The sequence below is a fragment of the Manis pentadactyla genome, chromosome 10, assembly GCF_030020395.1.
Source record: "Manis pentadactyla isolate mManPen7 chromosome 10, mManPen7.hap1, whole genome shotgun sequence".
Taxonomy (NCBI): domain Eukaryota; kingdom Metazoa; phylum Chordata; class Mammalia; order Pholidota; family Manidae; genus Manis; species Manis pentadactyla.
Window position 1 is genome coordinate 19,275,609 of NC_080028.1, and position 26,721 is coordinate 19,302,329.

A 26,721-nucleotide genomic window follows, 5' to 3' on the forward strand; every position below is an offset into this window, starting at 1 on the left:
ATCTGAAGGGTTCAAAATGAATTTCATTCTAGTGTTAATTTGCATTTTCCTAATTATTAATGAGGTGGAATACCGGAGTGATTAAAAATATTTAACAATCAGACATAGCTGATGCAGGAGGATCCCCACTAACCCAGGTGTTAATTCTTTAATTTGTGGTGTGGGGAGATGAAGTCTAGAGACTCATGTAGCCAGGGTGGCACTTAGGGATTTTAAGGTAGTGACTACTTACCAATCACTTCATAAATACTTTAATATTTAAAAACTGGTATAGCCATATCAGCTAAGGATTTAAGGGCCATTTATATTCTATACAATGCCTGTTTCTTTTGCCACTTTTCCTACTGGATTATCTTTGTTGATTCATAGGTATTCATGATATAGCTTGGGTATTAAATCCTTTTTATCTGTATTTGGTACATGCTGTATCTCAGTTGTGTATATTCATAAGTATAAGTTCTTAATTTTGATAAAGTAGATGTATCACATGTTGTCTCTATAGATCGTACTTTGTGTTTTTTGAGACCTGACAGGGCAAGCCCCTCACCCTGTTCTCCTTTTTTAAAAGCATCGTGGTTATTCTCAGTTTATTATCTTCCATATAAATTTTAGAGTCAGCTTGTTAAAATAATGTAAAGAACTCTTTTGGGATTTTGCTCAGATATGCATTTACCATGGAGATCCAATTTGGGAACAACTTGAACCTGCTGATACTGAATTTTCCTATCTATGAACATGGTTATATTTCTAAATTGCTGCATATTTTTCTTAATGCATTTTGATAAAGTTTTATAATGTCTTCCTTAAAAATATTGCAGATCATTTGATTTATTCCTAACTTCCATTTTATCTTGCTATTTTAAAGTGTATTCAAAAAATTTTAACTCTTTTATCACTAGTAACAGTGAAGATACAGTAGTAATGAAATGTTAAAAAAAAATGCATGATTAAACTGTATAACATAAAATCTGTACCAAAGTTTAATTTAAATCATAAAAGCTATTTTATTACTTTAAATAATAAATCCCTCAGACGAGCAGATACACTAGGAAGTTCACACTTAGAGGTAAGCTGAGACACTGTATCAGCACAGGGAGCATTTTATTCTACCATTGCTAAATCTTTTAGGCTGTGGCTCTTTCGTCTCTTGGCCTTATAGCCTGGACGCAGAAATTCTATCTTCCTCTTCCTTGCTTCACTTTTATTTTTGTGTTTCTTCAGCTTTTTCTTGGCAGCAATATCAGGATTAGTTACAAACTTGAAAAAAGAATAAAATTTTACATTACCTTTACAGTAAATGTTAAACAATACAAACCAAATGCAGAAATGAACCATTCTGTTTACCTTTTAACATCACATATGCAAAACATGCCCATTAAAGAAAATCTAGAGCCCCAACTACAAAGTCCCCACTTCGCAAACAGCCAATTCCTCTCTCCTCCCTGCTAAATTGTGACACGTGCATGCACACAACCCCGGTTAAAAACAATTAAACCAAATGAACACGCCACATTTCAAACAGCAGACTTACCTCCAAAGCCTTCCTTTTTTTCCGGAGTGCCCTTTTCTCATTAGCCTGTTTCTGTACAGAGGCAAAGGCTAATGAGAAGCTCTCGAGTCCAACCAGCTTTTTGAGTAATTCTATGATTTCCTGGGATAGATTCTTCAGCAAAGGATCTAATCGCACACACAGTAATAAATCAGAGACATTTATGTAGGAAAGCACGCATTTGAACATTTATAAAATCAACATGCAAAATTTAAACTCTTCTAGTATCACTTTTATTATTTAAACATTAAACACTGATCTAAAACTAGCAGTTTCTGAGATGGAAAAGCAGGGAGAAGAGTTGGACACAGCACTCCCAGCCACCACCTTGTACAACAAGAGATCAGAGACCATGAAGCCCACTTCCTGCAGAATTCTGCCTCAGAAAACATTAATCTGGGAACTTGGCAGTAACATTTGGGTCACCTTTATGAACTTGCTCAGCTCTGTGCAGAGGGGGTAAAGGTAAGTGTGTTTCTCTAATTCATGGCTTAGCTCTGGCCATAGTATTTGAATCAAAGACTCCTTAGGCTGAGAAAAAGCTGCTTTCCCATCCTCCTCTCCCAAATGCAAACAGCCCACAGATTTTATTCATTCAGTTTTAGGAAACCTCAGGTTTTAGGTTGTTCTAGAAGCAAGTTTCTTGATAGGGAATTGGCCTTCTCCCCTGCTGAACCCCCAGTGCTTGGCAAATATTAGATGCTTAATAAATGTTGGCTGATGAGAACCAAAGTAGACCTGACCATCACCCATTCTAAGAGGAAGGAACTTTCTCTCAAGGTTGTAGTACTAAAATAGCTTCTGCTTTGACATTCATTCATTTTAAAACTCAACATCCACTTTACCTCCTCTCTTTCCAACCCGAATTCCCTCTTAATACCAAGAGACAATTTAAGGTCAGTGAGGGAAATCTACCAAATGTACTAGGCGCAAGAAAAAGGAAAATTAAAATACAACTATTTTTACTTTTGCTTATAATTTGTAAGAGAATATAATGACATTTTTGTTCATTGCATTATGAGCTTAGAACCACCCCAAATTATACTTTTTTTGATTATTTAGTCTATGCTTAAGAATAAAACGTTTTAGGAGAGAAAACACAGACACAAGAAAGCATATAGGAGAAGTGGTTAAATGTAACACAAATATGCCTTATTTGTTTGCTGTATTAATTGCTCCCTAGCAAGTTTTCTTTATTAAAACGGGTGGGCAGGGAGGGCAGAAAGGAAGAGGGAAGCATTCAGGGAAGAAGTGAGAAATATTAACGTGCAAGTATTCAGAAGAGAGACTGCAGGGTTACCTTGGTCCGAATAGGTGCTGTTTAGTTCTCGAAACAAAGGAGCTATGATCACTGGGAGATAGGGCTTCACCTTGTCTACTCCAAGATCCATTGCTATAGCTCCAAGAAACTTAAAGATGCATGTTCTCTGAAAGTAAAGATCATTGTTCATTTGAAGTGTTTCTCTTATACTTGTAGCCAGATAACAGTTGATTTATAGAAAACAAGATCTATTTGGGGGCAGATTATTCCTACTGCACTTCTGGGTTCAAAAGCACCTATGTACTTGGGAGGATCACTAATACACTAAGTTGCTTTTAAACAAAATTACTACTTTCGGTCAGCCTGCACATGCATTGGCACCTTCAAGGGGTTTCTAGGTGAATAGGCAGCTTCCAGTTTTGCAATCCGGGACAACTTCTGTATCAACCACAGCAGTGTGGCTGGCTTGCTGTGTTCATCCTTCATCGCTTCATTGTCAGATTCCACCTCATCTGCACCGGCCTCTAGTTCTACCTCCTCTCTGACCATACCATCTCTTAAGGTTTGTTCTTCCATTTCTTTTATCTCATTTTGCTTATCCTCAGAATCAGATTGCAGTAAATATAAGACTTTTGCTACAAATAACAAATTCTTCACAACCTTAAAAAAAAAAAGATAGGAATTAGACTGATTTTGAAATAAATATGGCTCTGTAAAGCAGGAGCTAAAATAGGTATTCTACAATTAGAAACAACTATTTCACTATTAAGTTGATTGCTTCATTTTTTGATAATTCTTCAGTCCTTCCTTAGTGTGTCCAAACCCATTTCCACATAACTTTCATCCATTTGACCTACTTCTACCCTTTAAGGTCACAAAAGAGAGTTAACAATTTCATTCTGAACCATCCACTTAGATTTTTAAGAGCTTTCATTTCCCCATCCTTAAATTCCTTTATAGAAGTAATTTACATATATTGAGCACTGACTTTATATACAGCCTTTTACTTCAATTTTAAAATACCCCTTTACATCAGGAGAGAAAACCAAGGCTTATGTATAGTTACTGAGTGACTCACCCGAAGACAAAGTGAATAGCAGCCCGGATTCAAAGATCTTTAGAATTCAAGCCCCAGTTCTTAAATACCGAGCTCCCTCCTCAAATACCATCTGATCCAGATAAACAGCCAGGGACCAATTTTAGTCTTACAATAATTGACCCATTTAGAGTCCCCAACTCTGACATCCATGAAATCTCTGACATAGGTATTTAACACCCATTATGTGCAGGAGGAAACCAAGGATATAACATTTGCCTAGTTTCTAGTGTTCCATCACTTAATCTCCATTGTCCTATCTTGTCCATCATGACAAGAATCATGGTTAAGTGCCTTGCTCATACCCAGATACCACATCTGTGTTAAATCACCATCTGTCAGCTCAACTGCTCTATGAAATAAGGGAGCAGCAGACCAACTATCCAAAAGTAACTACATTTCCTGAATATTTATAAAGTGTTTCTTTATATTTACATTTTATAATACGAAAATACATCAAACATTTTAGTGGTGTATATATCTTCGGTTAAAAACAGACAATTCTCAGACCACACTGTAGCATAATCATTGTTTTCAACATATAGGGGTAAGCGAAGGAAATTCAGTATTATAGTTTAATATAAGAACAATCACAGTCATTCATTCAACCAGCCAATGCCCTTCAAAGCTTCAGTTATAATGTGGAGTAAATGAATAGGCAGCCTTCTGCTGCCTCATTTGTATTGGGAATTTTAAGTGGAGCCAAGAGGAATCCCAACATGGCCCCAGAGTTGACTAGATTTATGTGTATCACTGAAGATGTATTTGGGTGTATGAAGATGTATTTTGCTTAATTTCCCAAGCATTAAAATAGGAAAACAAAAACACAGATACCAAATGTAAGCCTATTCCTAAACTGTTGGTAGAGTAGTCCTGTCTATTAAAACTGAGAGGGTTACAACACTTACCTGCTCTCCTGAAGACTCATCTAAGAATTTGGAATGCAATTGACGGCAAGAGGCTAGGGAGATACTTTTCATCTGTGAAAAGAAAGTGGACACTGGCAGACAATGCAGGACATTTGGTCATTTTTACAAACTCCAAGTAACCATAATAGTATTTAACAACTCTGGTACTAGATTTTGCTTTGAATGGCCACTTATGTACATCAGTAAGGGAAGGTTCATGACCAAAAATTGTGTAATTGTTCCCTTCTACTTGCCCCAAGCATTTCAGTCCGAAGAAATGGGATGCTTTTAAAATTCTGAGGAGATACAGGTAATAATTCTTCAGACTATTAGTAGAAAACTGCAACATTCTGGTATTATTTTTCTTCTTTTTTTTCCCACCCACCTTCCACTCATTCATACTTATGGAGTTCTCACTATGAGCCAGGTGTTGTGCTAGGTCCTAGGAAATCAGAAATGGAATACCATGGTCCCTATCATTTTCATGAATGTGGTCTCATTTAGTCATCAACAGGGTATAAAGGAGGCAGGACAGACAGTATTAATCTTATTTTCTAATGCTGATAAAGAATTTAAACATATAATGGAAGATGAACATGCTAAATAAGCAAAAGTGACTAGACTGATGGTCTAAAAATTATCTTTGAAAAATACCTTGGCCTTGAGGGTGACCCCTTTCCAATTCCTAACACTCCTACGGATTCACATGAACAACTAGTCAGTTGGACGAGTTTCTCCTAAGGGCCAACCCCAAGATAGTTACATGAACCAGAATGAACATCTCACACAGATCATGAAGGAAGGAAAAGGTTTTAGAGAGACCTTACCGTTTGTACAAGGTCGCTTGTTAGGAACCTGACTGCTACAGGTCCTGAGAGTTTCTTTTTAGTTGTTTTGGCAGTCCATTTTCTAGTAAGATCCTCTGGTTGGCAAGAGGCAAAGAGCAATCCAAAAATCTGGGCTGCGGTGAGCCACACCCAGTTGTGTGGATGTGTCAGGTGAGCATGCACATGACCTGAGGGAACCAAAATGCATTCTCAGATGCCTCACAGCTTTCCTGACTCTTTGGTGGTAAATACGACTAATTCAGGGTTCACTGAGTATGTGCTTGGATTTGGAAACACAAAGATGAACAAAATATTCCCTCCTTCCCAGAAGCTGCCAGAGAGCAAGGAGAGCTAGGGAGATGTGAAGTGGCAGGACACTGGAAACAACAAGAAAATCAAATCCTAACATGGTAAAAGACGACAGATGCAAGTAAGCATAAAAACTGACCAGTTCCATATTCAAGGGAGATAAGCTGGCAGTAGCATTTACAATTTCTAAAGTAATATAAATATGTATATAGGTATGTTTGTTTCTGATAATTATTGAAATTGGTGGCTTCAAGTAGCTGACTGGAAAGTTATCATTTATTGAGGCTCTCTTTCTATGTGCCAGGCACAGGGCTAAGTGTGTTATACATATTACTTCATTTAGACCTTACAACAGTTCTGTGAGATTAGAATTGTTGTTTCCGTTTTATAGATGAGGAAACAGATGTTTTCAGAGGGACTAAGTGAGGTGGCAAGCTGTAAAAGAAAACTGCCTAGGCCCAAGCTTGATTTGGCCTCAAAAGCTCACACTCTCCATATACCACACTTGGAAAGTACAGTGCAAAAAGCCTTGTGGGTGTTGGGGGACAAATTAAAATTCTGGATAAACCATGTCACATCTGAGTTTTAGTCTATGCTATCTTTCATGGTTTTACTTTTGTTCTGCATGAACTTTTGCAATAATCTGGCTGTGTGTCAGTGGAGCCATAGCAGAGCGGGCCACTTGGTAACTTAGTAACTGCATTATTTCCTATAGGATCACCAGTACTCTTAAAATAGGTGGGTACTTAAAGCATTATTCCAATGTCTACTTCCTATTAATTAATCAAAATTGATTATTAAATTAAAAATTCTAAGATCTTATTTCTCACTTTAAGAGTGATATACAATAACATAAGTCCCATAGAAGTGAAATGGCTTAGTAAATTATTGCACATTTGCATGATGGACTATTTAGAGCTACTTAAAAAGATACCTATAAAGTGTATTGTAGTATAGTAATTTGCTTGCTTAGGTACAAATAAGATATAAAGGTCTATATGAAATTGTGCAAAGCAAACCCTCTAAGAAAACCTATGCCTGTTTAACTAAAAGACTACATGGAAATATATACCAAATTATTAAGTAGCAAGGAAAACTTTGGGAAATGTTTTTCCATTTTTACTTCTGAAGAGTTATTATTCTTTTATAAATGATGTATTACTTATTAAGTCATAAATATATATCATTTTTTTCAGAAAGAAACATTTTCTCTGTAATCAATGTGAAAGGGCCTTTTAAACCTTTTTCTCAAGGACTTTTCTCCTGACATTATATACTTCCTGAAGTATTCATATTCTAATTTCCCAAATCTATTTTCAGTAATTCTATCACAACTAATGTGTTTATTTTTAGATTTAAATAAAAAGCAAATACTTACTCCAGATTTCACGCAAAGTCTTAGAGGGCTTGGTAAGCCGAATAATACTACATTCCTTGATGAGTTTACTTATCAGTATAAGAAACCTAAACAGAAGGTGATCTGCAGCTTTTTCTTCAGCCTCTTCCATGATCTAAAAACAGGATGGATATAAATCAATTGAGATAATTTTGAAGTATCTGATGGACATTTTTACTTCAGCATGTAAATCTACACCAGGGTTTCTTAATATCAGCACAGCTGACATTTTGAGTGAGATCCTTCTTTGCTGTGGGGCTGCCCTGTGCACTGTTGGGTGTTCAGCAGCATCCCTGGCCTGTGCCCACTAGATGCCAGTAGTGCTCTCCCACCCTCCAGCTGTGACAAGTGAAAATGTCTCCATATGTTGCTAAATGTGCCCTGGGGAGGCAAAATCACCCTGCTGGACAGTCCTTGATCTTCATACACAATGGAGGATAACTTACTTTAATTTTAATTCTTACTTTAAAATGAAGATCCAGCTGCACTGAATCCTTTAGTAATAAAAAAATTTTTTGAACACAGATAATATTTAATCTGTTCACTATATTACCTCAAGTAAAATTATAAATACGAACAAGTTTTCTTCTCTAGCAAGTAACTTACATCTTTAAAGTTTTCAGGATCAATTTCTTTTTCAATCACAGGAAGAACAGTTCCAAGTCTTCTCTCAAAGGTGACACCTTCACTTTCCACAAACAAGCCACAGATTAGGGCAGCTAGTTGTCTACTTAAGCTCTACCAAAAATAAAGCACCACGAGACAATGTCAACACACCTTGGGAGGCCGTTTCCAAAATTGTAAAATGAAGGTGGGCACAATTCTATGCTCATATTATTTCTTTATGATGCCAAAAATCAACAGAATATGGATCTTTGGTGGCTAACATGAAAAATATAGAGAAATCTTCATACCCAAGAATAACATTTTTTAAAAAGTGGTATTACTTTAAAATACATTTTTCCCATTTTAAATTAAAAGAAAAGAATGGAAATAAATTTCAAACAGCAGCCCCCTCCTCCCTGCATTTGGACTTTAATACCTAAAACCAGTATTAGGATATGACATGTAGTGTTTATGTTCCACAAAAATGGACCACTGATGATGGTGGTAGAGTCAGCAAGCAGATATAGTCACCAACAAAAAATTACATTTCATTAACTGAATAAACAAAATTGGTGACAAAGGTATTCACCAATGTGTGCGGTTAAGTACACTATGACACATTCATGTAGTGGAGTAACTGGCTGACATTAACCATGTAGTGGGAATATAGGTGATTTTTATGTTATTCTATAACTTCTTACATTTTCTGAAATTTTATTATAAGGACATATTTTTAATATAATCAAAATTAACAAAGCTATTGGGAAAATTAATTCAATCATCTATATAATACATATTCTTCTTAAAGTGTACACCAAAAAGCTAAGATTTCATTGAAATAGGACTACAAGCAACCGTAACCTTTTTTGCTCCAAACCAGGTGGTCACCATATTAAAGAGCCAGTCTTTTTTCTCAAGGTTAATTTTACTGAGTAATGACTTGATTGTCATGGATGCCATCTTCTTGCACATGGCAGAGTCATCATTCACCGTCATTAGACAAAGAGGAATGAAGAACATTCCGCAGTTCTCATGGAGCAGTCCCTAAAAAAAAAACCAGGCACTTGTGAGCACACCCATACGGGAATTCTCACAGATGCTAACAAGGACTTTGGGCTCCCAGGGCTCATGGGAAACAGTGAGCAGTTTGTCTTTGTGATCACAGTACCTGAGGGAATGTGTCGAAGAGATAGGTGATCATTTCCAAGGCAGACTCTCTCCCAGTCTCATGTTCATAACTAGGGCAAGAACATTAGATGGACCTGTTAGTATTATAAATTTACCAGTAACTGTTTTTAAAACTTACAAATATTATTTCAAGGAGTCAGTCTATTTCTTTAAAAAAGGGGAAAAAACCATTTTTTCCCAATTCTGATGCTTGTATATACTGTACAGCTTCAAATGTAATTTTGTTAAGATTTGTACCTTTCTCCTAAGTAGACTCTAATGAAAATCAGAAGTCAGAACGAGTTGGAAAAACAATCTACAGAACTGCCATATGAAGTCATTTTCAAGACAGCTGCTATATTAAAGGAAGAAACCACCCTTCTGCCCCTGTATAGTTTATAGCTTAAACTTACTTCAATTGAGCAAGCATGAATTCCAAGTTTGGTCTCAATTTGTCACCCAGGGGATAGTCAAGAATATATTTCAGAAAAACCTAGGAATAGAAGTCACACAGATAATTACTTTGATCCTGTCTCTTCAGGATTCCTGTTTCAGAGCTGCTTTCTGAGACACTGTAGGTTACAAAAACCTTTCAGAAGGGTGATCAGTCAGGCAAAGTTTGTGTAGTGAGTCAGCAACTGTGTCCTTTCTTTTCTTCTCCGACTTCACTTACTCAGATCCTGCCCCACTTGCCTGATATTAAGAGTCAAGTGCTGGCACACCACTGGCATGGTTGTTTAGGGCTCCAAATTTAAGCTCACATGTGGGAAGCTCCTGTCTTTGATAGGTGGTGTGGTGTGGCAGACTAAGTATATACTATGGTTCAACCCCATATTTCTCCTGTATGAGAATAACAATAATGGTGACAATATTAATACTGATAATAACTCTTGCATTTACTAAATACTTCCCTCTCTGCCAAGCACTATGTTAATTGTTTTTCAGTTAATCCTCATTACTACCTTACAAGGCAGGTGATAGCACCCCATTTTACAGATGAAGAGAATGAAGTTGGCACAGAGATGTAAATATTTTGCTCAGGTGACAATGCCAGAATTGCATGCCTAGTCTGTCTAGGCATACAAGGCCTCTACTTTCAAACTACTATACTATTCAGCTCCTTTATTATTAAACTGCTGAGAATTAAGGCACACTATTAAACTTTCCAAAGCCTGTTATTTCTCTAGTCAGAAAAGGGGGGTACTATTTCTTTTGAAGGATAGTTATAAATAGAAGTCATGTATATAAAGTACTAGGCAGAAAGCTAATACTCAGTAAGTAACAGCCCTCTTTCACCTAACAATACTCAAGGGAACTTTTTATTATGACAGGCTTCCTTCCTTCCACCCTGACCTCCTTAGCAGCCCAAACCCTCCTTCAGCCCTGAATTCGTATTTCCAATTCCAGTTTCCATCCACCCTGGGTGTGATATGCACTCAAAGGATCATGGATGAACAAATGTATAAACACAAATCTATGCCTGTCACTTCCCTGCTTAAAGAATTCAAGAGCTTTTTGCTATTCTTCGAATAAAGCCCTAAATCTTTAACAGGACCACAAGGTTTTGCTTGGCTCAGCTCCCTTCCCCACCTCATTCACATTCACTAAGCTCCTCCAACAAGCTAAGTTCTTACCTACCTCATGGCTTACCTTCCTCAGGCATTGGCTGCTCCCTTCGCCGGGAGGCTAAGACTTATTCTTCACATTTTGGCTTAGAGGCCAATCCTCAGAAAAGCCTTCCCTGATTGTCACACTAAGATGGTCCTCCACCTGATCATACTTTGTCAATTCTAAGAAGCAGTTTTTTCACGTTTTAACATATGTGAAATTTGGATGTGTCTTACAGTGACTGATGGCACCTTACCACTGTGTCATAGTTTTTTCTTTCTTTGAGGTATATCAATAATGGTGTGTCTTTTAAGTGGTGAAATATAACAGCACTTTTTCCCTCCTGGCACTTAAGATGTCTGTATTTAAATAACTCTTTGTGGAATTTCTGCTTTGTGCCTGCCCACTGTAGGACAGGGTATATAAAAACTTTTTTCACTGTTCTTTGAACAGCACCTGGCAAATGTGAACAGTGATACACATAAGTAGTCAACGACTGGACTCCAGGGTGGGAACCTTTGCTGCAAGCTACCATGCTGCAGAAAGAAAGTGGACTTCTTCATCCATCTGAAACACTCCACTTATGGTGGGCTAACTCAAAACACTCCTTGTTCACTGAAAAATGCCTTTAAGACAAAGAAGAGGCCCTTCTCACACTTGGTATGGAAATGGGTTCCCGAGTCTCAGAATAAAACAACAGTGTGACACAAAGTCATCTTCAGAATTCAGCCAATGTTGACAGGTCTCTATCTAAAAACCAGAAAAAGCAGAGCCCAACTACTGTTAGGAGAATAAGCTCTCTTCACAAACCTGTCTGCACTGGACTCTGACAGGTTCAGTTTGCGCAGAAATTGCCAACTTGGATACTTTCCGCATGACATCCTCAATTTCTGGGACCAATAACTTTCTTGATAAAATAGCCTAAAGTACAAAAGGAAAAGACAGTCATTTCAAGTTTTAGTGTAGATGGGCATAAGCTCCCCTGATGTTAATGCAGTCAGAGGCACTTTTCAAACATAATGAAAGTATCTCCAGAAGAAACAGGCAGAGTAGCATGTATTTGTACATAATTCCATGGAAGTGTCAGAGAGCTCATGTTGAAACATTTTAATTAGTAGATACATTAGTTTATAATTAATCCACCAAAATAACAATGTTTATAAGTTAATTTTGGAAATTTACAGGTAGCTAAAATGCATTTTCCACATTATTCTAAATATCTGACATGAGGCTTATAAACTGTAAAATCCAACATTCTGGTGACACCATACCTTCAGAAGACCAAATGCAGTGGCTTGTCTTGAAGTATCGTAAATGTCCTCCTCTGCATATGCCAGCAGAACATGCAGCTGCTTTTCAGTTACCCGGTAAGACTTCACTTTCTTTACAAGTATGGCCACACACTGCAAGTTACAATAGTGAGGTTAATAGCCAGGATAGCTTACAAATCAAGATCCAGGGAAGTGGTAAGGACTTAGCACAACATCAATGCTTTTTCACACAGGATACCAACCCTCGGGCCCTAGCAAAGTGATCTGGAAAAATATTTTGACCATGACTACAAAGGACAATGGGGAAAACTAACTTTGATATTAATCCTGGCTCTGGTTGTTCCTAAGTGCAAGTGAAAACATCTCACCTTGAAACAATTTACCACCAGATGGAAGTTCTGGCCCTTGGCAGCCCCAAGTTTTGCATAGTCCTTCAGCAAAAGGAAAAGGTGTTTCGTCAGCTGTTCTGCTTTTGTTTCTATGGAGGGCAGAGGGAACCTCAAGACCCAAATCAGGCATTGTAAAGCACCTGTGATCACCTGAAAAACAAAAACAAAACCAATCCACTTAGGAAGTGACCAAACCCTATAACCCAGCACTTGAGGCTGTGTAGACTCTATAAGCAATCAAGTTGAAGGAGTGAAATGCTCTGCCTAGTCCACTCTGGAAAATCTCTGCCCAAAGTGTAGGTTTTGCTATTCCCTGATGTACAAGTACTGCTTCTCCAGGGCAACTGAAGGTATGTGCTTGCATATCCTCACTGAATAAGAAAAGGTACTCACAATATTAACCTATATGGGTTAGCCAATTTTGGCAGTTTTCTTTGTAGAAATGTGCATTATAAATTACTTCTTTTTTCTAGAATGGTACTTCAATTTAATCCATTCTTACTAAGATTATATTGTGTATACAAAGCACTCTACTAAGTATTAGATATACAAAGATGAAAAGGATGCCATTGCTACATTTAAGAAGCAAATAGCTTGCTCAGAAATTAAGCCCAGGAACAGTGAACTGTAATATAGATAAATGCTATGCAAAAGATGTGAAAAAAGTGTGCTGGACCAAGTGATCACATGAAAATCCCTGAACTCCAGGCTAAACCTTAAAGGATGCTTAGACCAGCTAGTCCACCTACTTCAGCTCTTCCTAGTAGACCCATATTGCCCTGATTGCTGTGATATTCTTATTGAGCTGGATTAGATGCAGACACAGAGAAAAGGGCACGGGAGTCAGAAATACCCAGGCTTAAATCCCAGCTCTCAGTTTGTCACCCATTTGACTGTAGAGGTTACTTAACCTGTTGACACCTTCACTGTAAAAACAGGCAATCTGAGGAAACGAGAGATGAGCAGACACTGGAGTCTGACGGACCAAGGCTCATAGCTTAGTTCTGTGATCTAGGCCAAGTCACTTAGCCTAAGGCTTAGTTTTATCATCTATAAAACAGAAACATCAATAACGTATGCCTCATGGGTTGTGATGAGGATTTGTAGCAGGAAGTAGAAATAACGACAGGGATGATGATGGTGATTACTGACATGGGGACACCACCACGCATTCTCATGAGGTTGCTGCAAGGATCAAATGAAATAGTGTGTCCACAAGGGCTTTAAAAACTATTAAAGGCTATCCAAACATACAGGATTATTAAATTGTGAAGCAATTTAATGCAGGAAATAGAGGTAATTCATCATGTCAGAAATCCCTTAAAAATCTCAACCATCTTGTGAAGCATGAACCCAGAAGTTAAGTTCTAGGTATTTTGCACAACAAAGCTCTCGTGAAGAAACAGATGCTTACCTTTACATCCATGGAACCCAAGCAGTCAACAAGGAGAGACACAAAAGGATCCAACATTTCCAGAACATGTTCACTTGAAGACTTGATCTTGGAAGTCTTCAGACTCAGATGTAGCAGCTGAAAGATTTAAAAAGATATTTCATGTCAGTTGCCCATAAGATAAAACGAGTTTAAGAGACATATGCAAAATGTTACGATACTTCTATTTGAAGTGACAAACATTTTGAAGAAATGGGGAACTGCCTGGGAGAGTCTCAGTAAGGGAAGAAGGTGGAAGCTCACTGTGCAGCTCAGATGTTAAAGATAAGTTCATTTACCAGATGGTTACTCAGCATCTGCTACTTTGATTCCAAGCACACAGGATGCAGCCGTGGCCAAGGTAGACACTGAATGATGACCAAGAAGTCCCTGCCCTGCTAGATCGATCTTAGTGAGGAAGACAGACTATAAGAAATAATTAACTATATATGCAGACAGCTTTGAGAGTTCTGCAGGGACCTGGTTAGAGGGAGGAGTAGGTGATGAGGTCCTGGGGCAGGAAGAGTGTGATGACTATAGAACTGATGGGAAATCTGTGTGGCTAGAACATGTGTTGGAATGGTACAATATGAGGCTAGGCCTTTGTAGCCCAAATGAAGGACTGAGTTCTCTCCTAAGAAAAATGGGAGCCAGTGAAGGGTTTTAAAAAGGAAATACAATGATCAGGTTTGTGTTTTCAAAAGCTGGTATCTTTTTAAAAAAATTCATAGTTTATAGATGCTCATGGGCAAAGCAACAGTGAAACCATAAAAGATACTAGGTCAGAATCATTCATTCTGAGACAGCTATATCATTAAAGTAAGTACTAGAAGAGATAAATAGTAAATGGATCAATCCATCTTTAAAAAAGTATTCCATACATTATTTACAGTAAGGCATGTACAGCGGAAATGAGCAGTACTGAAAATGCAGGAGAGGATTAAAAGACACAGATTCACCATGGGCAGCAAGTCTCAGTTTAAGGTTAATTCTTACCCGAAGCCCAGACTCAGTAAGTATGTGCATGTTGGTTTTCCTGCTCACAACAGCTTTCTGTCCACCTCGAACTGGAGTTGGGGGGAGCAGAAGGCAGCTCTGAGGCGGTAGACGTGGATCTGGTGCAGGGGCTGCTGGATTTCTGTCCATCACAATGAAATGAAAAATAAGGGGAAGAACACTGCATACTGCATTCTAAGAAGTTACTGTGGCCTTCTCTGGAGATGAGAGTCCAGTACTAAATAATGTGCTCTTTGCTCTGGGCTTTTTTCTCCCATAACCACAAGACACTGAGAGATTATTAAGTTGTTGATCAAGGTTAGTAGAACCCAAGAAACAGGTCAGATTGATGAACATACATTTAAATTAAGATGAACAGCAAGGGACACAGATCTTTCTTTGATTTCTGAAAACAAATGCCAAAAAGTTTCTTTTACAACACAGAAGCAAAACCCAAAGGAAGTTTCCTAATAAGGTATTTTTAAACCTTTTAAGATCTCAATCTCTCTTTAATCAGAACAAGAGGTATATATTTAAAATGTATCCTAATTTTGATTCAATAGATATATAAAACAAATGTTATCAGAGAAATGCCAAAATAACTGGCTGTTGTCACAGCTACGCAAGCATCAGAAAAATAACCTCAGGTTGAGATGTGTCTCATGTTGGAAGGACCTCAGCCTGACTGTTACAACTCAAATAAATGTAATATTTCTTTTTTTTGTACTAAAGTAAATTATTAAATTAACCCACTTAAGAGTAAGAAAGAACTGAATGGTTTACCAGAAGCAAGGACCAAAAAGATTCTTTTATTTCAAACTTACTTTTCTTTCTCTGTTAACAGGGGGAGATTTTCACTGACCAAACCATAACTAAGCAATAGAATGGATTCTGCCGTCATTTCCTGATTTACAATTAATCCTGCTATGATTCGTCGTAAGGTTTCATGAACTTTCCGGGCCATTTTTAAGCTTGTGGTATTCTGTAAGATCTGAAGACAAACAGAAATGTCATGCTGAGGTAGGACATACTGTATTTTTGATTTGTTGTAGTGGTAGTTTTTCTAATATTTATTTGCCTTTTAATATATTTTTTTCTAATTAAAAAAATTCTTAATAAAATTGCAAACATAGAAATAACATATAAAATAGTATTTACCCAAAACGTCAACCCTTAGAGAGAGGCATTATCAGCACTGTGTGTGCCACTGGAGTTTTTGCACTCCCTCCATGCTGTTGGTGAGGCCTCAGTATACATGGCTGGAGATACGCTCTAATACTTGGAAGACCTCAACTCTCCAAGTGCATTAAAAGGAGATGATGTACAGGTAAGCACGTGTGTGCGTGTGCATGCACACATGCACACGCACACACGTTAACAAAATGCAGTCATAAGTGCTAATGAAGTGGTGCAATGGCCAACTCTCGGGGTTTGATGTTAGTTACTGGGCCAAAGCAGAGGAACTTATAGGACCACCAACCTCAACAAAACCCTCAGCACTTCATAGCTATTTCCTTACCCAGGACATGGTATGGTGCCCTTAGCACCGAAGGAAATCCTGGTCAAGTGCAGTTTAAGGTTTATCATGCAAGATATTCTTCAAGAACAATATCAAGCATGATGATATGGTTAGTGTAGTGATCTCCTGTATTATGTTCAAGACCTTACCTCTTTTAATGGAAGGATAAGTTTTGTAACCTGATCTTTTCCAACAAACTTGCCAAGGATTTCATAGGAATCATAACTCTTGCTTCTTCGTGCCTCCATAACTTTGGAGAGGATCTGCTTTACTTCCTTCTCTTCAGCAATAGCACCAAACAACTCGTGGTTAAAAATCTTGAAAGAAAAAAGCCAAATGGCAATTATGTGCACTCAGCAAGATATGTCAACACAAGCAGTCTTTGAAAAGAGCATTTTGACAATCAAGGAAAGTAAATTGCACAGGACTGAAATTAGATGGTAGATTTCCCTTTTTTCAATGTAGTTACCATAAGTTTAAAAAGCTAGGTCATGAGTTGGTAGGACCTTTAGGGAACAATTAGTAACAGACAATACAGAAATACCTGAAGGTTTACACTAAGGGGAAACAAGAATAGTACATAATTTACATATATCATTGTATATTATGCAGACAGGCACTTTAATACCAAAGAGTAGCTTAATTTCTCTTTAAAAAACTCCCATATTTGTAATTATCAAAATTAATACATTTAATTCAAAATGTTAGTCAATGTCTACATTTTAAATGGATGAACAAAAAGGTTTTGTGGAAAATTTAGTCTCTTCCTAATCCTACTCCCCAAATTGTCACATTATCCTATTTAAACAATTGATTGTTATTAATTTTTCACTATTACAAATAAAATTCTGGTGAACATATTTTTATATAAACCCTAGACCACACCTTAGATTATTGTTTTAAAACAGATTTTTGGAAGTGGCTGAAATTTTTGGTCATTTCAAAAGCCCTTGATTCACAATGCCAACTTCTTCCGTGGAAATTCATACCAATGTATGACCTACTAGCAATGGCAGAGCACCCATCTCCCTTCATCTTAGCTTTTTATACTACCTCTGCTAATCTAAGAGATAAGATAGTATGTTACTTTCATTTTTATGCACTATTACTATTTGTTATTTTGTGAACTAATTTTGTTGTGTCATTTGTCCACTTAAAAAAGTTAGTATTCCTTCTCTAAATCTTACCTCAATCATTATATCTAAACAAGAATCCAAATCTCCAACTTGTAGCTTGTTGGTGAGGCCTTGCAGCAACATGTAAACAGTGAAAGTCAGCACATGGACCTAAAATTAAATGCACAATAAATATATGAATAGCTAAGAATACCACAATGGAAAAAATAAGATCTGAGAAGTACTGCAAAGACAGCAGTCCGTTTATATATGTGATTATTGTAGGGAGCCACTTGACAAATGACACATACTTATATTACCATGTAAAAGCCTCTAACCAAATGATCACTTTGTATGAGATGCTCAGAAACACATTGCCATGCTTAGGATCTATTACTATGATTAAATCAGACCAGATTCATAAAGAAAAGCACAAACAGTCTTGAACTTAAAAAAACAAGCTGTGATTTAAGAAGCTTGCCGATGCTGAATGCAATCGAAACTGGTACATAAAGTATTATGAAGGAAACAGACAAGTTTTTGTACTCAATAGCTAACATTTTGTACTCATAGCTAACATTCCTAAGGGCTGACTATGGGTTAGAAACTGCATCAACACCTCACATGTACTAAATCATTTAATCCATATCCCTCTATCTATGGTGTACGTGCAGTATTATCAGCATTTTTTGGAAGAGGAAGCTAAGGCACAGAGAGGTCAAGTGATACATGGGTAGAGACAGTGGTGGAGGACTTGAAACCAGAAGCACTGGTGCCAAAGCCCCAGGTCTGTATCACTATGCCCCACTGCCTCGCAAGCTTTTTGCATTCTTTACACTAAATGCTTCTACTGCTGTAAAATTATCTTGGTAAACATCAGATAATGATCACAGGCTAAGGAAACATATTTAGTTGCCAATAGATAGACTAGATTTTTAAAGGCATAATTTCATATGTATCTACTTGTGGTCTTTATGTATTTTTATATATTTAAAATGTTTTTATGCCTTTATATATGAAAAATGTACTCAAAGTACAATTTTGGTAATGTCTACAAGATTAATTACAAAACCCAAATTAGTTATTCTCTCACCCTTACTTTAATTATTTTAACAAATAATGGAAGGGACTTTAACACAGATGCTTAGGAAAAAAGTACTCCTCATTTAAATGCCTCAGGTTCCACTACAATGTAAGTCCTCAAAGTGGAGATATACTGTATTTATCCTTTTACACCAGTGCCCAATAGAGCACCTCACACCAAGTAGCCAAGAAATAAATGCTGGTTGAAAGAACAGAATAAAAATGAACTGACAGAGGCTCTGGTTCCAGGTAATATGGAAAAAGCCCACTGTACCCTTTCCCTCCCTCTGAATGCAGCTGTAACACCTGGACAGGATGCAGGGAGCAGCTACTGGGGAAGAAACCAGAATGCAGGTACTCCCAAACCTCCAGTGGGTTCACCACTGTCAACATCCCTCAGTCAACATGGCAGTGGATGCCAAGGTGCACAGAACTATAGGAGCAGCCTGTGGCTTGCAGAATAGGAACTCTAATGCTCTGAGAGAGTGAGGAATACTGTTTTTTTTCCCTCTTCTTTTCTCCATTTTCCCATATCCCAGCCCGCAGAGATCCTAGTGATGGTGGTGGCAGTAGCCTAGAAATGGGAATTGACAGGAACCACAACTGTGTTGGGGAGACCCTTCCTCTCCTCCAGTGGAACTACCGTTCTGAGAGGGCAGGCAAATGCTAGTGGCTTTTCTTTTTCTGTCTTGCCACCTTTGCCCCCTGACATGGGTGCAGTTCTGGGAAGTGTAGGGCACAACAGGAGAAATAAAGGCCCAGATTTCTAGCTGGAGGGCTGAAACCAGTGGAAAAATAGTGTTAGCAAAGAAACAAGATACAAAGAAGTAAATGGAAATCTGAGAACCAAAAAACCCAATAACCAAAATAAGAAACTCACTGGATGGGCCCAATGGCAAGATGGAGATGAAAGAGAGAAGAGTCACTGAACTTGAACAGAGATCAATAGAAATTACTCAAATCTAAACAACAGAAAGGAAAAACTTAGAAAAAAAATATGAACAGAACCTCAGGGACTCGTGGGACAAAGACAAAACACCTAATAGTCCTTTCATTGGAGTCCCAAGAAAGGACAGAGTGCAGTGCGGAAAAAAGTGTTTGAAGAAATAATGGCTGAAAACTCTCCAAATTTAGTTGAGAGGCTTGGCAAATCTCAACAGGATGAACCCAAAGAAATCCACACTCAGGCACATCATAATCAGATTGATGAAAAATAAAGGCAAAGGAAAGTCTTTAAAGCAGCCAGAGGAAAATGATGCGCTACAGTAGAGGGGAATGATTCTTTGAACAGCTGGATTACTCAGAAAGGCCAGAAGGAATGTTTTAAACATTTAAAAATTTCAACTTAAAAAAAAAAATTTTCAAAGTGCTAAAAGAAAAGGACTAAAAAGGAGAATTATACATCCAGTAAGAGTATCCTTCAAGGATGAAGGTGAAGTGGAGACATTCACAGATTAAGGAAAACTCAGAGAATGTGCTGCCACCATCCCTGCTCTACAAGATTGCTAAAGGAAGTTCTTTAGACTGAAGGGAAATAATCCCAGAAAGAAACTTGGCAATTTAGAAACAAAGGAAGAACAGTAAAAATGATAAATATTTGGGTAAAATAATATACTCTTCTCTGCAGCTTTTAAAAATATGACAATTTAAAGTGATTTAAAAAAAATTTCCCTGATGTTTTCAATAAATGGAGATGTTATATACAAACAACTGTAAGACAGAAGAAGGGTTTCTACATTCCACTTGAAGTGGCAAAATACTGATTTTAAGCAGATTATTAAAATTAAGTATGTATATGACAATTCCTAGAGCTTTAAAACTATCATTTTTAATTAAAAACTATACAAAGAGAGATAGTCAAAATGGATACTGTATTTTTAGCATGTTAGACTTGTTACGTAACCTATAGAATAGGAACATTACCTATGAACAAATCAGGATACAGCCAGTAAAGCTGACTACCTGGAGTCTTGACTGGGTTCTTGAAAAGAATAAGCCACAATGCTTCTCAAATTCAGGGATCTTATTAAATGGCAGATACTGCATTTTAGGTGTAGGGCCTTAAACTATGCATTTCTAATAAGACCCCACTTGCTGCTGATGGCACTTGTCCAGGGCCCACACCTGGAGTAGTGAGGAGCGAGTCATGTAAACTACTCAAAGAGGTTTGTATTCATCTGAAGATCTTACTGTATGTTTCAACACTTAAACAAATGTGTATGTTCTTTATTGTTTACATTTGTGGCAATATATTCAATATGTTTTCAAAAAGAAAATTTTTAAGAACTCTTGAGAACATGAAACTTGGTATCAAGTGATTTGAGAGAAAAAGAAAGGTTATGTAACCCAGGCTTATAAGGATCTTTACAAAAATCAAGTATAGGAGGTTTTAGAAAAAAAAACCAATTTTTAAAATACTGATAGAAACTTTTGAATAGTCTTAATTGTTATCTCCATGGATCAACATTACTGAAGATAGATCCCAAACATCATGACTTACAGTGTTCAAACTGCAAATATTTGAACTTTAACCCAACTGAATATGGATTTACCTGATATCCACGGACAAGGGTAGACTGTAATTCTTTTAAAACATATTGTAGGTAGTGCACGCCCAGATCTTCTATAATTTTTGCAAGGGTGTTACGTGCAATGTCTCTGATTTCCTGTGCTCTGTTTTTGAGGAGGGCACACACTTTCAGCAGAATACTAGAAAGTGAGAAATTGAAAAATGACTAACAAAAAACACAAGCAAATTAAGACATTCACATCCTTTTGCTTAATTGTTCATAAATCAAATTTCCCACTTAGGACTCTAAACTACAGCAAACTGTGATAGTACTTTTCCTCTTCCTCACAAAAGAGGTTTAAAAGTCAAGAAGAATCAATTTTTGAGTTTCACTGAATTTTCCTGATTTGTCACACTGCATACCTTGGCAGATTGGCTTCCATAACTTCCTGTGGAAGGGACTGCATCAGTTTAACCATGGCAAAAGCTAAAGGAACTCGAGCTACTTCCTCATCATTCACAACCTTGGATTTTATGAGCTTGTGTTCTTCTTCCCTTTTAGTCTGTAAGAAAAACTTAGGTTAAACTAAAATGAAAATAAATGGATCAAGGACCTAACAACATTGCAACCTTACACTTGGAAGGTAAACTCTTTTGATATAGCTTATGTCCATATCTAAGTTTAGTGTCTTAAAAAACAAATTAAATTATGCAATATGACAATAGGTCTCTAAAAATTATGTGTATGTGTGTGTGTGTATATATATGTATATAAAAAATTAGAGTAAGAAAGTTTTTTTTTTCCAAAGAAGCAACCAGAAAAAACAATAAAGCCAAGTTTTCACTGATGTGGGTTAAGAATGCTATGAAATATATAAAAATCAAATTTGTGTCTATTGGGACTTCACGTGTGTGAGTGATGTAAGAAATAGAGTACATAAGAAATACAGTGCCTCAAATAAGATTCATAAAGACACAAAATGATCAAGTCAGTATTTTATACCAGGGGATGGCAATTTTTTTCTGTAGAGGGCCAGACAGTAAGTATTTGGGTGTTATGATCTCTGTTGAAGATACTAAGCTCTGCCTTGGTAATGCACAAGCAGAATTAGACATTGTGTAAATGAATGAGTTTAACTGTGTTCCAATAAAACTTTATTTACAAAGACAGTCTGTAGACTAGATTCAGTCCATGAGCCACAGTTTGCCTAATCATGTTTTATGCTGAGAAGGAAAGGCTCCAGTTTCATGAGAATCCACTACTAAATGTTATCACTGTTAACCAGGGGGAAGATGAATTCTGAACAGTACAGAAATGGCCAAGAAGTTGGAAAGGGAAACATACTCTAACTTTTCATAAGCTTTTTTGGAAATGGGAGTCTTCTTAATATCTACTTTGGAGATAGAAAAGCATATGTCTACCATACTTAAATCATAAAGAAGGAACAAACGCTACTGCCTAGTTGCAGCACATGAACCTGAAGATGATGAGAAAAGAGAAAGGAGATGAACTGTGAAATGCTGAGATAGATGAAAATCCAAGAGCTGAAGTCAACCAAAAACAGTCAGGAGACTTGGTCTGACAGGGCTCCACAAACACCAGAGTTCCACAGACCTGCTGGGCTCCAAAGAGAATGATTACCGTAGATGCCAGACATTTATGTAGCCTGGGTAGGATGTCTCCAGTTATGGTTCCTTGGATATTTTTAATTGTTCTCTCCAATTCTTCCTTATTCCGAGGAAGGAAAGAGATGGACTTCGTAACACACTCAGATTCCTTAGCTGATGTTCCATCACAGTCAGCTGGGTCAGGGTTTCCCCGTTCTTCATTGCTGTATGACGAACTCTCACATTTATTTTCCTTCTCGTTCTCATCCATATGCTCTGATTCCATCGGTTCATGCTCTGGCAACTCAGTCCCTTCTATTGTGTCTATGTTTAGTAAATAACAAGTGTCACCTTAAATCAAATAAGAAAACAACACAGTTGTGTTAAGTAGCTTTTCCCACCAACATCCAATAAAAAATACCTGGTCACCAACTATGGGCAGACAAGATTAAGTACTGAGGAAACAGTAATAAATGAGAGGGTTATGGGTTTTTTTTTTTTTTTTTGCTTTTTTACAGTTTAGAGTTTAGTGAGGAACACAGTTAAGTAAACTGGCAATTATAAAAGTGGAATAGCAAGTACAGGATACTTTGGGACACATTGGGAGGCTAGGTGATAGGAAGGTTTGAACCAAAAGAAAGCCTCCAAAATGTTATTTCCAAAAGCAAAGACCTACATTCATGAGCATGAAAATCATAATAGCAGCTAAGTTTTTACTTTACATTTCTGAACCTTAGTATCTCACATCAAAAACAGAGGGTAACCAATAACTAGGGTTCCTGTAAGATTCTTATGAGGATAAATGAGATAACGTCTATAAAAGCCCAACTCGTAGGTACTCAAAAATGTTTCCAACTTAAGCCATATCTAAGAAGAAAAGAGAAAGTTAAGCAAATTATTTTAATTTTTTAATGTTTCTGTTTATGCAAAATGCGGATTCAACTGATTGAAGATAAATTGTTATGAGGCTTTAGTACATTGTTTAAAACACAAATGGTTCCTACAGATTCAAAGTCTTTTCTATTAGTATGGCTCTAGAGTGATTTTACCATAATGAATCAAAGAATTAGAAAATTTTGAGTAGGAAGAACACTGGGGAATGTAGGAAGTACAAAGTGAAGGCCAGAATATTTCAATGTCTTTAGCTGAAAGAATTAGGATAAATACCATAGACCACTTAAGTGTTCATTCTTTTACTTATTTTTCTGTGTGGCTAAAATCTCTAGTTCAGTGTATCCTTTACCATTGATTATGATGTTGCATTAGGTTTTTAAAGACATCTCTTAATATTTAAGGAAATTTCTATTTGTTATCTGATAATCACATTTATCATGAATATTGAATTTAATTAAATATTTCCTCTGTGTCTACTTAGATGATCACATTATTTTGTATGCTAATGTGTTAAATTCCAGTAACCAATTTCACTAATGTTAAGAGTTAGCGGGAACTTCTTTTTTCAGTCATCTGGGATAGAAATAGCCAGTGTAAGGTTGAAATTACCCATTTCCTTGAATATCTGTAGAACTTGCCTATAAAACAGTCTGAGTCTTGCATTTTTATCAAAAGGTTTTTAACGATGTTTAATTTCTTTAGTGGTTAGAGATCCATCCAGATTTTCTATTTCTTCTAAAGTCTATTATTGTATTTTATTTTTCTAAGAATTTGTACAATTCACCCAAGTATTTATAATGAACAAGGATCATAATTTTATCTTCTTCATTTAACTGCAACCTTTAAAAAAATTCCTAATATTGTTTATTATGCTTTCTAACTTCACTGATCAATCTTGTCAGAGGTTTGCCAATTATAACTGTGGAACTGTATAAAATTTCTGGACATGAGAGATTCCATTTTGAAACTCCATTTTCCTAACTAGTGAACTACTGAACAGGGCCAGAATCAGTAATTCTTTTATAAGTAGTTGCTCATAAAATCTGATAGAACTGGTATTCAGACCATAAAACTGTTCATAAGAACTTTTATGGTAACAGAATAGTTAACTAATGTATCCCAAGAATAGTTTTGTTTAACAGCACGAATATCATCAATCAAAAGGTAATCAAAAGTGGATCAGTTAACACCAAATTAACAATTTTTAAAATTTTCTCTTCTTTATCTAAGACATGTAATTACACCCCCCATCACCTTCTTTTTCTCATAAAAAATCCCAGTGTTCCTCACGAGTGGGACACTTTTCTGGTTACTCTTAATCTGTAATCCCCAAATTGCAATTCTGAGACTCCAAACAAAAGGCCTTTGTTCTTTTTCAGTTTTGCCTCCTTTTCTTGGTTGACATAATCTTTTCAAGTATCTATTTTTAGCTTTGATGATCCTTTCTTATTGTATCTACTTCATATTTAATTGTTGCTCTAAGGTTTAATTCTTTTCTTGTACTTTCTCTGAATTTATTGTTTAATGCTCCTTCCATACATGTAGGTGATAAAACTGGACTTCTATGTAATCTGCAGCTCAGATTTTTTTCACCCTTAAAATCTAGACTGGCCCTCTCTATTATTAAGTAAGTTTTCACAAGAATATGCAAACCATTCATTTTAACTGCCTTCTAACTCATTCACTGGCTGCTGCTACAAGAGCAGAAAAAGGGAATATGCTGAATTTTGCCATCTTTAATTCACCACAAATTATCCAAGAATAGGATGGAAATCTGGTTTAAGAGTTTTAAAAACTTACTTTCTTTGTTCTGAATTTTTCTCATTTGTTCTTCAAGAGTTCTGTGGTCAAAGTGGAATGCTTCTAGTACTGTTACTAGCAAACTGTTTAAAAAAAGGTACACAGAAACGTTCATTTGATTAATATCTGATAACTAAAAGGAGAGGAAATCTGAAGATTTATAAACATTAAAATTATTTTTACCAGTTTTAGATACTTTTGACTTCAGCAAGCATTAGCATAAACCTCATTAATGCAAGGTAAATATAAACTAAGATTACAGAAAGACTATCTCAGGAAATAATCCAAAATTTACATTTTAAAACAAAACAAAAATAAGAAGTATGACCATACCTGACACCCAACTTTTGATTGGTCTGTCCTGTCTGTAACACATGAATGAAATGTTTCAAGTAATATATATATGCTGACCAAGAGAGATGTTTGCAAATAGCTCCAATAACCTCTGTGGCAGCAACAGTTATATTTTCATGCTGTAAAAAACAAATTAAGAATATCAACATAGAACAAGCATTTGCTCGTAAAATACAGAGCTAACTTGGTACACTGAAAAACTTAGTAGGTGGTCAACAATTACAGAAATGAAAGAATGCTCAAACTATACTCTATTTACCCCAGGTCTAGGTAAAGATGCTGTCAGTTAAAGGAATGACACCTTCCTTTAATTAAGGATATTAACACATTTTTCACTTAAACTTCCCTGATGGGTTCAAGCCTACAAACTGTGAATGAAATAAATTCGATGTGTAAAAGTTGATAAATGACAAAGTTACCTACAGATTGCACTACTCAGCATTCAAAAGTACACTACCTTGGAGACATCTTTTTCATACCATGATGGAGATGATGGGACTGGACTTACCATCACACTTTAAAACAGAAAAGTAGACAAAAATATGTGAAACAACAGTTTTCAGATTTGGACATCAAAGAGTGCAGAAGAGTGCTTCCTGAGAAAAAGGAAACAAAATGAAGTGTACCTTATAATTACCTGAAATCACTAAGGCCCAGTGGTCTCCGCAAGTTAAGGAGGCAGAGTTGAGGCTGCAACAGATGGAGTCCATAGGGCAGTGGACAAGAATGGAGAGAGCTACACAGAAAGAAAAGCTGCAGAGGCATACAAAGAAGCACAAACATATCTCAAATGAGAAGAAAAATAAACCACTAGAAACAGACCCAGAAATGACACAGATGATAGACTTATTAGACAAAGACAGTAAAATAATTGATATAATTACACTCCATATGATTGAGAAGGGAGAGGAAAGTTAAGGAGAAAAGTACCTTAAAAGTTAGCAAGCATATTAAGGAGAGCCATGTAAGATATAAAAAGGCCCACACTGAACATCTAGAACTGGAAGAGATAATTCTGAAAGGG

General features: G+C 36.6%; 1 protein-coding gene across 1 annotated transcript in view; it reads right to left on the bottom strand.

Moving 5' to 3' along the window:
* Positions 1–955: 955 nt before the first annotated feature.
* Positions 956–26,721, bottom strand: part of UTP20 (UTP20 small subunit processome component) — a 93,351-nt gene continuing 67,585 nt past the window's right edge. Inside the window, exons 39-62 of the mRNA XM_036891443.2 lie at positions 25,677–25,816; positions 25,344–25,426; positions 22,684–23,000; positions 21,465–21,604; positions 21,085–21,241; positions 17,522–17,620; positions 16,484–16,651; positions 15,640–15,806; positions 14,816–14,957; positions 13,802–13,918; positions 12,367–12,537; positions 11,999–12,130; positions 11,538–11,648; positions 9,533–9,612; positions 9,121–9,190; positions 8,814–8,996; positions 7,953–8,084; positions 7,329–7,461; positions 5,642–5,829; positions 4,815–4,886; positions 3,192–3,470; positions 2,850–2,976; positions 1,532–1,677; positions 956–1,257 (exon numbers count right to left, since the gene is read on the bottom strand). Coding sequence (XP_036747338.2) covers positions 1,102–1,257; positions 1,532–1,677; positions 2,850–2,976; positions 3,192–3,470; positions 4,815–4,886; positions 5,642–5,829; positions 7,329–7,461; positions 7,953–8,084; positions 8,814–8,996; positions 9,121–9,190; positions 9,533–9,612; positions 11,538–11,648; positions 11,999–12,130; positions 12,367–12,537; positions 13,802–13,918; positions 14,816–14,957; positions 15,640–15,806; positions 16,484–16,651; positions 17,522–17,620; positions 21,085–21,241; positions 21,465–21,604; positions 22,684–23,000; positions 25,344–25,426; positions 25,677–25,816 — 3,510 coding nt within the window. The 3' untranslated portion in view covers positions 956–1,101. The remainder of the gene's footprint in view (positions 1,258–1,531; positions 1,678–2,849; positions 2,977–3,191; positions 3,471–4,814; positions 4,887–5,641; positions 5,830–7,328; positions 7,462–7,952; positions 8,085–8,813; positions 8,997–9,120; positions 9,191–9,532; positions 9,613–11,537; positions 11,649–11,998; positions 12,131–12,366; positions 12,538–13,801; positions 13,919–14,815; positions 14,958–15,639; positions 15,807–16,483; positions 16,652–17,521; positions 17,621–21,084; positions 21,242–21,464; positions 21,605–22,683; positions 23,001–25,343; positions 25,427–25,676; positions 25,817–26,721) is intronic.